This window comes from Corylus avellana, chromosome 8 (assembly GCF_965113065.1).
Source record: "Corylus avellana chromosome 8, dhCorAvel1.hap1.2, whole genome shotgun sequence".
NCBI classification, from domain to species: Eukaryota; Viridiplantae; Streptophyta; class Magnoliopsida; order Fagales; family Betulaceae; genus Corylus; species Corylus avellana.
In genome coordinates this window covers 3,720,947-3,733,754 of record NC_142497.1, presented here as the reverse complement: position 1 = coordinate 3,733,754, position 12,808 = coordinate 3,720,947, and the positions used below count along the sequence as shown (strand labels likewise).

At 35.7% G+C, this 12,808-nt stretch overlaps 2 protein-coding genes across 4 annotated transcripts; both read left to right on the top strand.

The window, feature by feature from the left end:
- The first annotated feature begins 962 nt into the window (after window positions 1-962).
- LOC132164751 (axoneme-associated protein MST101(2) protein) lies at window positions 963-5,490 on the top strand. Of its 2 annotated transcripts, none has more exons than XM_059575307.2 (6): window positions 963-1,252; window positions 2,118-2,170; window positions 2,266-2,481; window positions 4,560-4,630; window positions 4,786-4,872; window positions 4,964-5,490. In XM_059575307.2, exons 3-6 carry the CDS (start codon window positions 2,292-2,294, stop codon window positions 5,225-5,227), a joined length of 612 nt encoding a protein of 203 aa, XP_059431290.1. In that variant the 5' UTR covers window positions 963-1,252; window positions 2,118-2,170; window positions 2,266-2,291; the 3' UTR covers window positions 5,228-5,490. The 2 variants fall into 2 exon arrangements, with proteins under 2 accessions (XP_059431290.1, XP_059431289.1); XM_059575306.2 differs by having other exon boundaries at window positions 2,101-2,170.
- A 2,488-nt stretch (window positions 5,491-7,978) lies between these two features.
- Window positions 7,979-12,763, top strand: LOC132164668 (uncharacterized). 2 transcript variants are annotated; one of them, XM_059575211.2, is made up of 6 exons: window positions 7,979-8,209; window positions 9,851-9,904; window positions 9,984-10,056; window positions 11,126-11,166; window positions 12,355-12,414; window positions 12,503-12,763. In XM_059575211.2, exons 1-6 carry the CDS (start codon window positions 8,144-8,146, stop codon window positions 12,569-12,571), a joined length of 363 nt encoding a protein of 120 aa, XP_059431194.1. In that variant the 5' UTR covers window positions 7,979-8,143; the 3' UTR covers window positions 12,572-12,763. The 2 variants fall into 2 exon arrangements, with proteins under 2 accessions (XP_059431194.1, XP_059431195.1); XM_059575212.1 differs by having other exon boundaries at window positions 7,982-8,209; window positions 9,851-9,901.
- Window positions 12,764-12,808: the final 45 nt, after the last annotated feature.

Genomic DNA, 12,808 nt, shown 5'->3' with positions numbered 1-12,808 from the left:
TGTGATGCTCCAAGTACAATGGAACAGGATCTCTCTAATCCATTATGGAATTGGAGAATATCCAGTTCATGACTAAAATTTTTTATTAGAAATCTTATGGCCACAAATGAGACACATATTCCATTAATGAAAATAATAATAAAATATTATTTTAAATAAATAAAAAATTAATAAAAAAAAAAGAGAAAAAAAAGGCCACCCCCATTTTGGGTAGGGGGTGACTCAATGGTTGGCCACCCCCATCTTGTAAAAAGGGGGTGGCCGAACCATACCCAATAGCCTTGGGGGTGGCTCCAAGAGCCGGCCACCCCCCTTTGCAAGATGGGGGTGGCCGGCCATTGGGGGTGGCTTGAGTCACCCCCTACCCAAAATGGGGGTGGCTTCTTTTTTTCTTATTTTTTTATTAATTTTTTTTTTTAAAAAAAAATTTAAAATAATATTTTATTATTATTTTTATTAGTGGGATATATGTCCTATTTGTGGCCATAGGATTTCTAAGAAGAATTCCTATTCATGAACTGGATATTCTCCAATCCATAATAGACTGTGGAGGATCCTGTTCCAAGTATAATAGGATATTTGGGGTACTAATTAAGGAAGTTATTGCATTCCATACCAAATTTTTCTTATGATAAACAAGTGAAAATCGTGGTGGCGTTTATGACTTTTTATAACTTTATTAAGAAGCATGTTGAGTTTCAATTATATTGATGATGATGAAAATTTACTACCTATTGAAAGTATAGGCGATAACAAAGCACAAGATGAGTTAAGCATACAAAAATCAAAGACGTCCAATGAAAATTTTATGAACACTAAGTGTGACCATATTGCTATACGCGGGCCAATGTGACCCAACTTCTCTCCTAATTGGCACCTTTAAAAAAAAATAAAAAAAATAAAAAAAAATTGAAAAAAAAAAGAAAGGGAAATCTAATACACTCCTGGTACCGTGTTTTCCCCGAATTACAAAAACTTTTCGGAAACCTAATAGGCTAATGCTCTCCCTCTCCCGCTGCTCTCCCTCCCTCGCTCACCCTCTCTCTCACGCGAGTTCTCCGGCCACCGGCGCAGCACGGTCTCTCTCGCTCCTGTCTCTCTCACTCCGGCCACGCAAGGTGCCACGTAGGAGAGAAGTTGGGTCATTGTTGTTCCTTTATCATTATTCTTTCCTATAACCCAGAACTAAAGCAGAGAGTAACACACGACTGAAACTTCCAAACTCCAGAGAAAGGAAAATCCAAGACATCAGGTATTCCTCTCCTCCTCCCTCTTCTACTGTCTATCTCTTCCTCTCGTGCGTACGCGTGCGTCTGTCTCTCCCCGCGTTACTGTTTCTCTCTCTCTCTCTCTCTCTCTCTCTCTCTCTCTCTCTCTCTCTCTCTTAAATTTCTTCCTCTTGTCTTGCTTCGAGAACCAATCAGTGATGCTGTGGGTGACGAATATTGGATGATAATCAAGAAGTTTGTAGTTTGATAAACCTATACGATAATGTTGTAGATTTTCTGTTGATATTGGAAATATCGGGTGAAAACCGAAATCCCCCTTGAGCATTCACGAAATCAGTTGGTGATACTGTGTTTTGAATTAATATATGAATGGGTGTCTACGTGTTGATGAAATTGATAATTTTCGATGTACCCATTAGATTATTTTGCTGATTTCGGTTGAATTTAGGGATTTTGAGTGAGCATCTCTAATTTATACCTTGGTGTCAATGACCAATCTGGGGTTTTTTGTAGGTTCTTGTATTGAATGTGAAAATTATTGCTTTTAATTTTTTATTTTTTTATATAGATTCTCATGCTAAGACTGCATCATCATGTAATTAACACAGTTACAGAGAGTATATCATGTAATTTAGTTATAGGGAAGTCATGCACACGGTTGCATTAGCTTATGCATAGCATTTGACGCATACCATGTTACCTAGTTACTCATGTATACTTAGAATTGCACTTGTATACCGACTTAACAGCATACATGCATGCCTATACTGAAATTTTACAAACGAGACATGTACTGTCGATGACTTGGGATTGTTTAATCACTCGTAGGTCTTTTTACTAAACATAAATTTTCCTGTTTAATCGCTCGTAGGTCTTTTTTATTTTCAGTTCTCACTGTCCACCCCCGCCCCCCACACCGTCAAACTCAGTTCTTTGCGCAGGTAACCATACATACCTCTCTCTCTCTCTCTCTCTCTACACACACTGTTCTGACTTTCGATTAGGTCAAATTCCCTTTTACTTGGTTTCTTTGTAGTCGGCTTTGAACCTACACAAGAAAGAATGTACAAGAAGAAGAAAGTTGAAACTACACAAGAAAGATTGTATGAGAAGAAGAAAGTTGAGCCTACACAAGAAAGAATGTACATGAAGAAGAAAGAAGCCGACAGAGAAGGACCCTCGACGGACCCTACGGATGACAAGGATGAGGAAATGGACTTCAAGAAGATCATGAAGGACATTGAGCATTTCAGTAATTTTCTTGCACTTATAATTACTTACTTTGTTGTTTTAGTCCCATAATTTGCTTGTTATAATTGACCCTTTTAATTTTTTGCAGCAATTTAGCTTAAGATATGCATGTAATGGGGGTTTCATAATCAGTGTTTGCCTTTTAGCTTAAGATCATGAAGTGGGGGGTGATTGTTTTTGCTTACCAAGTGTTTAAAGATGTGTTTTGATTGATGGGTCAATGCTATTTGGAGGTGTCTCCGTTTTGGCCTTATTTATCGAATTATGATAATAGTCTTAAGAGCTAATTACATATGGACACGATAGGATTTAATGGGCTAAGAACTTTTAAGAACATGTACAGATTAGTTTATGAATTGTGTTATGGTTGGAGAAATTGGGCACTTGAAATATGGAAGTGTGATTGTCTTAAGTTTTGGGGTAGAAGAATCTGATTCTTATATAATCCACAATTTTTCCTGCGTCATATGCATTTGATTTACTGCTTTTGATGTTTTATATAGGAAAATTAAAAATAAATAAATAAATTTCCTGCATTGGATATGATTTTGAGCTTTTTGTTTCTGCATGACAGGAACTTCGAAGATATTATTTTCCATGGACTAAAATTGGTTTTAAGTCGGTGAATAAAGTCCTTGCTCCTGCATAATATTTATCTTTTCTTAGCATCAAAATTTTTGTCTGAGGCATTTTCTTTTCTTGTGAAATACTTGAAATTGATATCATGAAGTTGATATAGATATTTTTGCGGAACTCTTATATGCGTAGTATAATTGAATTTGGAATATCAGGGTTTTTAGAAGTGTTCATACAACAGAATTCATAGAACTATTAAATTACAGACTCAATGCAGCCATATATATTATCATAAAAATGTTATGCCCTAGTCTTTTGTGTGACGTTGCCGTTGGATGGGCTTGCTGGTGAGGCTTTTGGGGTTGTCCTTGTGGAAGCTCTCTCTTTTTGCAGTGTTTGGTCCATCTAGGATAAGATAGAAATTGCCTCAAAGGCATAGACCTGTTTGGAAAAAAAGTTATTTGTGCTTGTCAATTTAACTTTTTTTCATCATTGTATTTATCAGTTGAACAGATTAATATGGGACCAAATTTAAATACTGGAGAGGACATTTCACAGAAATGTATAATGTTTGAAAAATCAATTAGTATCAGAAGATTGTTAAGCACTGTCATATTGTCCTATCCGTAGATGTTTCCATAATGTGTGGAGTGGGAAGGCAGTGGACATCTTTTTCTCCTCCTGAAAATTACTGTGGTTTGACAAAATCTTAATACCCTAAGGTTGTCTTGAATAGATAAAGCTCAAGTTACTTATATGTTGGCAATCGATATTTTGGAAGGACTATGATGGGGTTTTGCTTTTTAATTTGTGGCTGCTTTGATGGCATGGATTGCTAAAATTTTGACGAGAAGAGTTTAAAGACATTTTAGCCATGTGGGATTAGGCTTGGTTTTTTGGTCACTGCTATATGTTTCTGCATGTGCTTCTATGTTTTTAATTTTTTATGAATAATTTTTTATTGATGAAGAAGAAAAGCTCGAGTACACGAAAAGCATACAAGAAAGTAACAACCCTAATGAGGTCGAAAATCTAAAAAGTTAACAAGATCTACAAGACAAGGGGAAGAGAAATTAGGAACAAAAGAAACAACCCAATCTAAAAGAGAACTCAAGAAGAGGGATTTTAGTTGTAACATATTAGACTCATGGTCTTCAAAAAGTCATCGATTTCTTTCTCTCCAAATGCTCCACATAAGTAAATTAGGGATGGCTTTCCATATGGCCTCTTTGGATTGACTCTGCCTTTGCGTCTTAGATAACGCTTCATGCTTGTGAAAATATATTTTTGTTTTATTAGAGAGGTTAGAAGAAATGTTGGTTATTTCAATATAGTAGTTCTCTCTCCGTGGTTCAGTTAAGATTCCACTCAAGCCAGCAATATTAAGATTTCTATTGGGGTAGTTTGTAACTCAACTTTCTTATTATAATTATTATTTTTCTTTTGTCAATTATCATTTTTAAATTTGCATATGATCTAATGGAAGGTAATGCAACTTTCCAGGCTCCTCGCATATGACTTGGAAAGAGAGAAAAGAATATGAGAACAGGAAGGTGGTTGATCTAGGTGGGAAGGTAAGTACTCTTTGTCCTTCTTTTATGTTCACTTTTACCTATATTTTGTTGGCAACAGGCAAGCTGCCGGGACACGCAGTGAGCTCTATTTTCATTTACTGCGGCTGTTTGTATTCATTTAAAACGTCCTAAATCTGTGCTTATCCCTGAAACAGCCTCCTAAGAAGCAGAGACTAACCCTAAGTGTAGCACGGCCAATGATGAAGAAACGGAAGGAAAGAGAGGAGAAAATGCTACAAGAGGTGATTGATTTCTTTCATCACCCTCTTTATCTTTACTTCATCTGACTGGCAAAAGCTTTTGTAGTTTCACTAACTGTTGTAGCTCTTTTAGCGTTTGATTCTTGGACAATTTGGAGGCAAGCGTGGTGGTAATGCTAAAAGATCAGTGGGGAGGCGCAAGCCTGAGGACAGGATTTTGAGAGCATCTGAAGGTCATTTTAGAAATGGTGTACTTGATGTAAAGCATTTGCTACATCCAACTCCATCTAGAGAGAGGGATTCTGGTACCCATGTGGTCACTTATAAAGGGAAAAAGAAGGGAGGTGGAAAGAAGAATGGAGGTAAGAAGAAGGGTGGTGGCGGGAAGCGCCACTAAGTGCAAGCAAGATGAGAAACCTTAACAATAGAAACAGATAGAATCATTAGTTGATACCTCAGATATTTATATCTTGGGGCTCAATCTATGTCGTTAATAGCTTTGGTCACTTTTTGTCATTGCCAACAGAGAATTAGCTTGAGCCTTGTTATTTTATATTTTTGGTTTGAATTTGTGGATTTTCAGTTTTCAAACAAGTTGTATATCATAACATCGATGCATGAGGAACCTTTTAATTTAATTCAGCCCCTATTTGGTTTGAATTATAGCATTTACAGTTTTCAAACTAATTGCATCGCATTGCGTAGATGCTGCCATTTGTTTATAGTATCTTAGGGCTGTAAATAAATAGAATTGTTTATGAATAGTTTGAGCTTGGTTTGTTTAATAATTGAGCCGAGCTCAAGCGAGCCAAATTCAGATAAACTTGGTTTGGTTTAGTTTAAGCTCATAAACAATGCTTTTGTAAACTTGATTTGGTGCGATAAACTTGTTTTAGAGTGTGTATATATGTAATGTTATGAACCGTTGGAGCTCATCTCGTATAAGCTACTTTGTTCGCATAATAAATGGGTTGAGCTTGAACAACAATTATTGCTTGAACATGAAATGAGTCAAACTTCATAAATTTGATTTGGGTTGATTTAAGTTTGTGAATAATATAAACTCGGTTTGGTTTGTTAAACTTGTTTTAGCACGTGTGTTACTTATGCCTGAATCTCAGATGAATGAAAATTTTATTGATAAAACTTGTTCTGTTGTAATCATTATCTCTAGAATTTATTTTTTGAAAACCTAGGTTTTTCTTTCCATCTCCCTGATGAGAGTAGCCACCTCCTTACCAAGGTTTTCCAGGGAGGAGATATGGAGAACTCCATATCTCCTCCCTCTTCTTTGATCTTTTTTTTTTCTTGTTTTTGTTGTTTTCTTTTTTAGTTTTTGTTGTTGTGCTTTGCAACCAGACCAGGAGCTCCAGCTTCCTTAATCCTCTCCGCTCTGCCTTCATTCCTCCGCCGTTTGTCCGCCTCTGTGCTGCGCCACTCATCGTCACCTCAAAACTTGTTAGGCTTTTAGATCTAGTTTTTTTGAAACTAGATCTGTTCTTTTCGGTCAATTTCCCCCTGCACTTGTCAGTCCATTGTGATCGGCTGGCCTCTCAAATTCCTAATGTCGCCTTCTCTGGCCTGATCTGACCACCACACGTCGGCGCGTGGATCTCATTCACCGGTGCGTGTACACGCGCCGGCCAGTGACTGCCCACTCCGTTTCTTGGTCGTTTCTACTGTTTTCTGGTTTTTTTTTTGTTGCTTTCTTGTTGTATTTTCTTAGTTTTATTTGTATTTGTGTTTTTGTGGGTTATTGTCTCCTTGATTTATATTGGTTTAAACATTTAGTGGAGATTTTTGTAACTGATTTGGTGTTGGTGCCTCTCTCTTCAACAGTCCTGGATTTGGACTTGAATAGTGCTTCTACCCCCTCAGCCTCTTCCCAATGGTTGTAGCTATTTCTAAGTGGGGGTTCAGATATGTTTGCATTTATTTGTGCTCCTTTTGTTTCTGTAATCGCCTTGTGTGGCCCCTGGAGAGAACCGGGTCACTTATTTGACTAATTTTTTACCCTTTGTAATTATTTTCGCACTGTTTTAGTTTGTTTTGGGTCTATTGTTAGGGAGCCAACCCCTTTTTTGTTTTTAGTATCGTCCACTTCTTTTTCCTTTCGGATCAAGAGTGAAAATGATTCTTCCCTATCACCCTTTCATTATTCAATTAAAAAAAAAAAAAAAAATCTTATTACGAATAATTTTGACAATTACAAGAGAAAAAGAGACATTCACATATTATAATGATGGTGTGATTTGATTTTCTTTTTCTTTTTTCATTACTGGTTTTAGTCTTCGGAGAAAAATACATTATTTGGGAGAGAAAGAAAGAAAAAAAATAAATAATAATAATAATAATCTATGCCTATTGTGAATGTGAAGTCTGAAAGTAAAACAACTCCTTATGCCTCATATGCTTCAATCATGTTCTTAAAGCTCTATTTGAGTTGAGTTTGAACAGCAAATACCCGATATCAATTATATCTATTACACTATGCTAGGCTATGAACCATTCTCAAAATTTTGATGGGGCTAGGGGAAGTAAGCCTAATCAACATTATGTATACTATAACAATCTTTCCGGGATTTGGTTGTTTGTGTTTAGAAAAAGAAATATTTCATACACTCCCAATTGCGCACTCTTTGACGCGGAATCAGATCTTCTCAGTTTTCTTTAAAATAGAGAATAACAAGTCTCTTATTTTCAGTGGTGGAGCTAGACAATTGATATTGAGGTTGCCGTTAAATTTTTTTGAGGGTGCCGAGTGATAACTTGAACAAGTAGGAGAGATTTTTTTTTTTTGGGAGTGTCGTGTGGAACTTGGGTAGGAAAATAGCAAAAAAGTTCTTTTTTTTTTTTTTTTTTCAAAGCACAGCACCCCCAAAGCCCTAAGTAGCTCCGTCACTGCTTATTTTATAAGTGTAGAATGATCATTTCACATTTTTTTGGATCATTCTACCATTATGAAATAGAGGACAAGCTCTTCTCATTTTTTCTTCATGATATAACAGTAAAAATTACTTTAGAAGTTGAAATTAAGGGTACAAGTAGCATTTCCATTTAAGAAAATAGTTTGTCAATAATAGGCGAAAAATACAAATTCTTTTTATATTTTATCACGAAAATAACTTCTGGAAACCAAAAATATTGAAAACATTATATCAAACGAAGCTGTTTTCCTAAGACCTTAGTCGTCATTATTCTACAAATCATTCTCTTAACGTTGAAGGAGAGAAAAAGAAACTAAAAGAAAAGAAAATTGAAAGTGCAGTGTTGTTTGGCGTTTAATCGGGAGAGAGCTGCAGCAACAGCAAGCATGGAAGCAGTTGAATTTCGACGCCTTCTTGATCTATTCCCCATCGTCCGATCTCGCGATTACCATGTAACTCTGCCTCTGTTTACCAAGTTTTTTTTCTTTTTCTTTTTTTTTTTTTTTTTGAAATTTTTAGAATAACATCGTTGAAGTTCTTGGGCATTCAAGAAAAGTGTTCAAGATTTGACCAAGAAGGTTTTCTCTTCGTTTTGATGCCATTATGTGTACTGGGTCTCTCTTTATATCTTCTTTGAGTGTCTGAAAGTTTCCCTTCGCATTTGTCGTGGTTGTTTTTAACGGTTCTTGTTAAAATAATGATTAAGTGATTAAATTTACCTATCCCTATAAGCTTAAGTTTTTGGGATAAATGGTAATTTAATGGTTTCAGAGTCAATCTCTTCCTAATAACTGGTAATTTAACAGTTCTTAGTTGCTGCAATGGTGAAAGTCTATTCTGGTTGCATAGGTTTCATCACATGATATGCAGATTGTAGTATAGGGGTTGATCCAGTATACTATAATTTGAACTACTTGGGGTTTGAATGTGCAACGATTACATAAGGAGATTAATGGGTATGGAGTAAACAGAAGCATTTTAATTTTTCTGTCGGTGATTATTCATGAATGGAACAAACAAGTGGGTTTGCTAACAGTGAAAAGACTGAAATGGGGGTTGATATGAATGATATGTCATATAACTAGCATGTATGAAGAGATCAAGGATGTTTTATTCAGATGTGATATCTGACAATCAGATTAAATGAGAAATGTTGTCTGAATGGGTTTTCTTGGTACTTTGCCATGTTTCAAATTGATGATACATGATACTGATGTTTGATGCGTTTGCCTAAGGCATAGTAGTTACATAGTTTCTTGAAATGGTATGCGTTCTATGGTAACTTTGATAAGCATCCTACATATAGTTGATCTTGCTACCCCTCATTAAAGGAGAATATTACTAATAGGCATATGTAGCACAACTGGGTCAAATTCTCAGTTCATTACATGATTAACCGCATGACAGAAGCTTCTGATGGAGTTGAATGCTTGATTTATTGTATTCTTCTCCCCACGTTTTGTGCGTAAAGGGAGATCTAAAAGTGAAATTCACAAAAGTGAGCCAATTTAAATGGATGTGCCAGGATAATAGATATTAATATGTAATGCTGCATTGTACTTTAGATCTTGAGATGTTATACAATGTAGCAATTGTGTCCTAGATCTTACTTCTGATTGGAACAGATCAAGTCCATTAGCCAATGTGTTGGCAGAAAACCATTATAGATGTTTCATGTGCTAAACTTTTATATGCTCGTTATCCGCTACTTTTGTATTTGTCAGCTTACTTTGATTAGTGTTTTGAACTTTGTATTCAAGAATAAAAAATATTGCATCGAGGCTATTGCGTTGATCTTGTTCAAGGTTTATATTGAGATGAAATTTTCAAAATTTATTCTTGAATTTCTGCATAGGCAAAAGTTCTTAGATGATCCAAAATAGTAGACCTAAGATATTTTTTTTCAAATATTCCTAACTTGAAACCCTGTTTTCCAACGGCTTTTTCTGAAACAATTTAGTGGAACTACCTAAATGGTTATGCAGTTTCTATTGCCTTAAACTGTGCATAACACGACTTCAAAATTTCGATGAAAATTTCCCTCTTTGGTTGTTTATATATGCATTTAGTTTGGTTTTTGAATATAATTTCAGGTGGAATCAGATGCATCAAGAGAGTCAACCTCTAAGTCAACGCAGAATGAGGTGGTATGATTGGCACTGCTTAACGCAATATTATGCTTTTGTGTATATTCAGCACTACTTGACAGTTTTGTCTTCACGACAGATAAAGGAATGGCAAGATGCATGGGAAGAGGAGGGTAAAAGGGAAACTGAGAATCAAGGAAATAGCAAAGATGGTATCCATCAAATAACATTTTCAGATTATAATTTTCTTTGTTAGTTATGGTGCATTTCTTTTATGTATAGTGGGTTTGGGAGGGTGGAAAGGAATGGTAGGGAATGGAGGGTTCTTTTGGGAGCTGATTCTAATCAAAAGCAGATTCCATTTCATTCCCTTATAAGCGTTCCACCCAGCAGTGGGCAGAATATTTCATTCGTTTTCAATAAATGACATGAAAATTCATTTCTCTTTCTTAAAAGACGCAAATAAAAGAAAAGGGTGTAATTGTCACTTCAACATTTCTTTTCTTTTCACTCTACTTATGGACTCCCATTGTGAAGATCTAGGAGTATGAGCAGTTTGAGCTGAAAGGCTCCCAAACTGTTTGGAGGGTAGGTGGCATAGATGCCAAATAAACCTGGCCCTACCTAGTATCTACCATTGTAAAAGCTTTTCCTAGGAAGGATTATTGTTCTCAGGTTATCCAATCAATTAATCCCCCAAACGGGGGAAGCTTAAGCAGAACACATTGGAAGGAAAACACCCCCATCCTTTCTATCCTATTCCATTCAATCTTAATTCATTGTTTCCTTTCTGTTCTTTTCCTTTACAAACTTCCAAAGAAACCTAGTATTTTATTGATGGATTTATGCATACATTTTTGTTTGAACATGATAATCTGATGGATCTCTTTGACTGCCTTGCCCTTATTAGAACCATTTTATCTTAAGAATTGCGGACTTTCTGGTTAAATTTATTTTAATTGTTTGTAAATGTCCACCCTTATGATTCCATCTCTACACCATTGTGCCTATGAGTTTGGCGTCTAAAAAATGTACTTGCTTGGAGACCTTTGAAAAGTTTCATCTGGGGGATGTGTTGGCAGAATTTTGCTGTTTTCTTGTGTAAACATCACTCAAATTAATGGATTGATTTATTAAGGCACATTGCAATGTGCTGGGCGTGCTGGGCTTTGTTGGCATTAAATTTCTAAAATTTATAGGTGACTAAGATGCATTTCCACTTGTATCTTGGCTTTAGTACCGAAGTTAAATTGTCATGCTTATGTGTTTGTGTGCTAACAGATGCATTTTGGGTGAAGCTAAAGTTGGTTGCTGAGAGGAAGGTATGCTGAACTCCAATTATGTTATGAAAATTAGTAGAGTTCCTAATCTAGCCACTTCTAGTATTTCAAATACCAACATGATCTAATGCATGAAACTTGTGGACCATGATTCCTTGAATATTCCATATCTTTGTGTACCATGTTTAACTCCTTGGTTAAATTCCAAGATTTTGCATTCTTCTGTGAAGAGTGAAGTGACATGGTCTATTGGTGATCTAGGGAAATGAGATAGAAATAGAAAAGGCATTGCCTTTCCTTCCTAAGATGATTGAGCTGATGATGGCAATGATGTGGGGGATGGATAGCAAGACGAAAACAGACACCCATAAATAAATGCATCATTCATGAGCTGGTGAGGTATTAGTTTTACTTTCTGAAAAAAGAGAGGAGGTATTAGTAACTCTAGATTGTGATTAGATGAGAGAAATCTGGTCTAAATTGTTGAGCCACGTGCATTGAATATTAATGACTGCACTAAGGTGGAGAAGTGTATTGGTTGAAGTAAAAGATGTTGCAAGAAAGAGGGGCAAAAAGGGGGCACAGGTTATAAAAACATGTTCTACAATTATTTAAAGGAGATTATAAGTGATTTTAAAATGTTACATGCTTGAGTCATGCTATGTAGATTGTAATTTGTGATCTTGAAGATATCTCTCTCCTCCCTGGCTTTAGTTCATTATCTGGTGCTGTTATTGAAATTATTTTTTGGCGGAAAAAGTTGCTTTTAAGTGGCAAAATAATACACCCATTGTTGGTCCAGTACTTGTTGAGGAAGGAGAGGAGCAGATCGACTATCATTTTCTCTATTTGCATCAAACTTTTCAGTCACCTCACTTTTGTCATTAAAGAACTAACCTACTATATTTTTGGGAGCTTTTATTTGTAACATAAGGCACCTTTAAATTCTGTCAGTTTCTTTCTATGTGTATATGGTATCAATTTCAGGCTTCAGCCATTGATTAGAAACTTCTGATGCTGTTAAGTTATGCCTTATTTAGAAATGTTTTGTTTATTAGGAAAGGTAAATATTATAAAACTACATTGTCATGTAATTTCACAACAAATATGGCTAGAAATGTTTTTGGAAGATTTGAATTTCTTTAGTGATTTTGTTGCTATATTCTCAGTGTATGAAGAAAACATGAGATGGGAGGGAGACTTAACTATTGGTGCTCATTTATGTTATAGGTGGGGGCAGCAGAAGCAGAGAGATTTTGCAAGTCATTTCAAAGAATTCATAAAAAACTTGTACGTATCTTACATTTCTGCATTTCTACATCAAGTTTTTGTTTCTGGTTGTTAATGTAAAGAAAATTTCTTTTCCTATTATTTCCAGGTGCATGAAGAACTGAGTTTAGATGCTGCTCGGAGCTTTATAAACTCGTCAAAAAGCTCTGAAGAATAGTTTCATGCAGGTTTTGCATGATTTCTTCGTTTTCTTGTCTCTTAAGAAGTGCACGAGTGACTTGGTTTGGAAGAGACATTGTAATCTTTTAGTGTTTGGATTAATTAAGTATTGTGTAACATTGAATTATGAAATTACAGTTTGACAATTCAAACTATAAGTGGTGTCGTGTAAATAATTTTGGATGTAGGCTTCACAGTTCTTTCCTTTTAAAGCATTTTATGCGTTCTGTTTTTT

Coding starts and splice junctions, on each gene's coding strand:
- LOC132164751 (XM_059575307.2), top strand. CDS start 2,292: ATGTACAAGAAGAAGAAAGTTGAAACTACACAAGAAAGATTGTATGAG. Junction 4,631..4,785: donor TGGTTGATCTAGGTGGGAAG/GTAAGTACTCTT, acceptor TCCCTGAAACAG/CCTCCTAAGAAGCAGAGACT. Junction 4,873..4,963: donor AGGAGAAAATGCTACAAGAG/GTGATTGATTTC, acceptor TAGCTCTTTTAG/CGTTTGATTCTTGGACAATT.
- LOC132164668 (XM_059575211.2), top strand. CDS start 8,144: ATGGAAGCAGTTGAATTTCGACGCCTTCTTGATCTATTCCCCATCGTC. Junction 8,210..9,850: donor TCCGATCTCGCGATTACCAT/GTAACTCTGCCT, acceptor ATATAATTTCAG/GTGGAATCAGATGCATCAAG. Junction 11,167..12,354: donor AGTTGGTTGCTGAGAGGAAG/GTATGCTGAACT, acceptor TTTATGTTATAG/GTGGGGGCAGCAGAAGCAGA.